Source organism: Mus pahari, chromosome 23 (assembly GCF_900095145.1).
Source record: "Mus pahari chromosome 23, PAHARI_EIJ_v1.1, whole genome shotgun sequence".
Classification (NCBI taxonomy): domain Eukaryota; kingdom Metazoa; phylum Chordata; class Mammalia; order Rodentia; family Muridae; genus Mus; species Mus pahari.
In genome coordinates, this window is record NC_034612.1 from 10,404,391 (window position 1) to 10,406,620 (window position 2,230).

The 2,230-nt window shown below is 55.1% G+C and overlaps 1 protein-coding gene across 3 annotated transcripts in view; it reads left to right on the top strand.

The window, feature by feature from the left end:
* Positions 1-1,785, top strand: part of Slc8b1 (solute carrier family 8 member B1) — a 22,653-nt gene extending 20,868 nt beyond the window's left edge. For 2 of the 3 annotated variants that reach the window (XM_029533941.1, XM_029533942.1), the window contains exon 16: positions 1,322-1,785. In XM_029533941.1, coding sequence (XP_029389801.1) covers positions 1,322-1,519 — 198 coding nt within the window. In that variant the 3' untranslated portion in view covers positions 1,520-1,785. The remainder of the gene's footprint in view (positions 1-1,321) is intronic. The other variant, XM_029533943.1, reaches the window with a different exon arrangement.
* The last annotated feature ends 445 nt before the right edge of the window (positions 1,786-2,230 follow it).

A 2,230-nucleotide genomic window follows, 5' to 3' on the forward strand; every position in this document is an offset into this window, starting at 1 on the left:
TTTGTAGACCAGGCTGGCCTCGAACTCAGAAATCCGCCTGCCTCTGCCTCCCGAGTGCTGGGATTAAAGGCGTGCGCCACCACGCCCGGCTGTTTTTACATTTTTTAAAAAAGATTTATTTATTTATTATATGGAAGTACACTGTAGCTGTCTTCAGACACTCCAGAAGAGGGCGCCAGATCTCGTTACGGATGATTGTGAGCCACCATGTGGTTGCTGGGATTTGAACTCTGGACCTTCGGAAGAGCAGTCGGGTGCTCTTACCTGCTGAGCCATCTCACTAGCCCCTCAGCAAGCATTGTTTACCAATGGATCTATTTCTAGCCACCCTCCTTTTGATACAGGCTCTCGTTTACCTAGGCAGACACACCAGAATCTGCATTTTAAACGAGACTCGATGGGGCCTGTGTATGTTATACAAGGGATCCACCTAAGAAACTCCACTCGAAGGCTGGAAAACTTCCAGAAGGCAGGGCTAGAAAACCAATGCAGGCATGTGGGACTCCTCAGACCAGACATCCCCCTGATGTCAAGGCAGGATGCCTCAGTGACGTCATACTGGAAGGTGTTGCACAAAGCAAACAAACTCTGCACACCCAGTGCTGGGCACTGCACCCGGGACCACCTGTACTGCCACACAGAAGTCAGGCCTGGTAAAGAAAGGGTGGCCGGACAGACAGCAAGCCCTGAGCGCGTGCACACAACTGCCATTTATTTCTTCAGCTCCACCGTTCAAACACGGAAGGGCTGAAAGATGTGTCTTAACGAATACTTCCATACCCAGCCCGGGTCCTCTCACACCCCTGCTCTGCTTGCTTCCTGCATCCTGCCCGCACAGTGACTTGATGCAGGATCACAGCCATCTGCTACACAGAAGTCAGTATGTAGCAGCATGCAGCCAGAGCCACGCATGGTACACACTTGTAATCCCAGTACTCAGAAGTACTGAGGCAGGAGGATTGCCCCAAGTTCAAAGCCAGACTAAGTCACAGGGCAAGGTTTTTTTGGGGTTGCTGGGGATGGGGCTCTGTTAGCAGGGTATTTGCCTAGCATGCACGAGGCCCTGGGTTTGAATCCCCAGCAATCCCCCAAAATAGGGCATGGGAATGCATGTCTATCGCCGCTAACACGGGAGGCCAGAAAGAAAAGCCCAAACAGGCAGACATGGACACTGGTAGATAAAGGTCCCCTCTGCCGAGTCTTGATGTCCCACGTGGCAGACCCCATAGCTGTGTACCAAGGACCCAACACCCCGTTTATGGTGCACATGGCCCAGAAGGCTCCCAGGGTGGGGACTGAACAACTCCTGTTCTCCCCACAGCTGGAACCAGACGGACTGCTGGTGTGGGTGCTGGCCAGTGCACTGGGCCTCAGCCTGGTCTTCTCCCTGGTCTCTGTGCCGCTCCAGGGTTTCCGGCTCAGCAAGGCCTACGGCCTCTATCTCCTCCTCTTCTACGTCTGTTTCCTTGTCGTGGTCCTACTCACGGAGTTCGGGGTGATTCACCTGAAGAAGGTCTGACTGAAGCTGCTTGGCCTGGAGGTTTAGGGGTGATTCTGCTTAGCCTCCTGAGGGGGAGAACAGGTGTGGGGAGGGGATCCTCTGTGGTTCCCGGTGTAGCTCCTGAGAAGGCAGTCACTGGCAGAGTTCTGCATGGATGGGAAGGTCCTGACTGCCGGCACCCAACAGCCTTAGTGTGGGGATCTGGAGGCTGGCTTTAATGGGGACAATCCCAGGTAGGAATGATGAGATCTGAATGACAGCGGAGGCTCTGGGGGGGGGGGGAGGGCAGCCCTTCAGTCAGCCCCCATGCCTGCTGGATTCTGAGCAGCCCTATGGCTCCCTCTCTGGCTCTTCCACTCTCTGCACGGGGTCAGCAGGGTGGCCTGAAAACAGACTCCACATGTGGAAACCAGACTGGGTTTCTCAGCCTCCGTGTCAGGTCAGCCAGAGGAAAGAGGTCGAGTTGACTGCAGCAGGCACTGCCCTTCCCAGTCGGTGGCTGCCTCTGAGTCCGGACTGTGGATCTAAACACTTCTCCCCCACCCCAACCCCCGTCTGCAAAACAGGAGTCAGCCTGGGTCCTGTGCCTACCTCAAGGGGAGCAGGGGGTGGGGACAACTGACTCTCCCCAGGGAGGTCTTACAAGTGGAGTGACCAGCCTTTTGTTTGTTTGGTTGGTTTTTTGAGACAGGGTTTCTCTGTGTAGCCCTGGCTGTCCTGGAACTCACT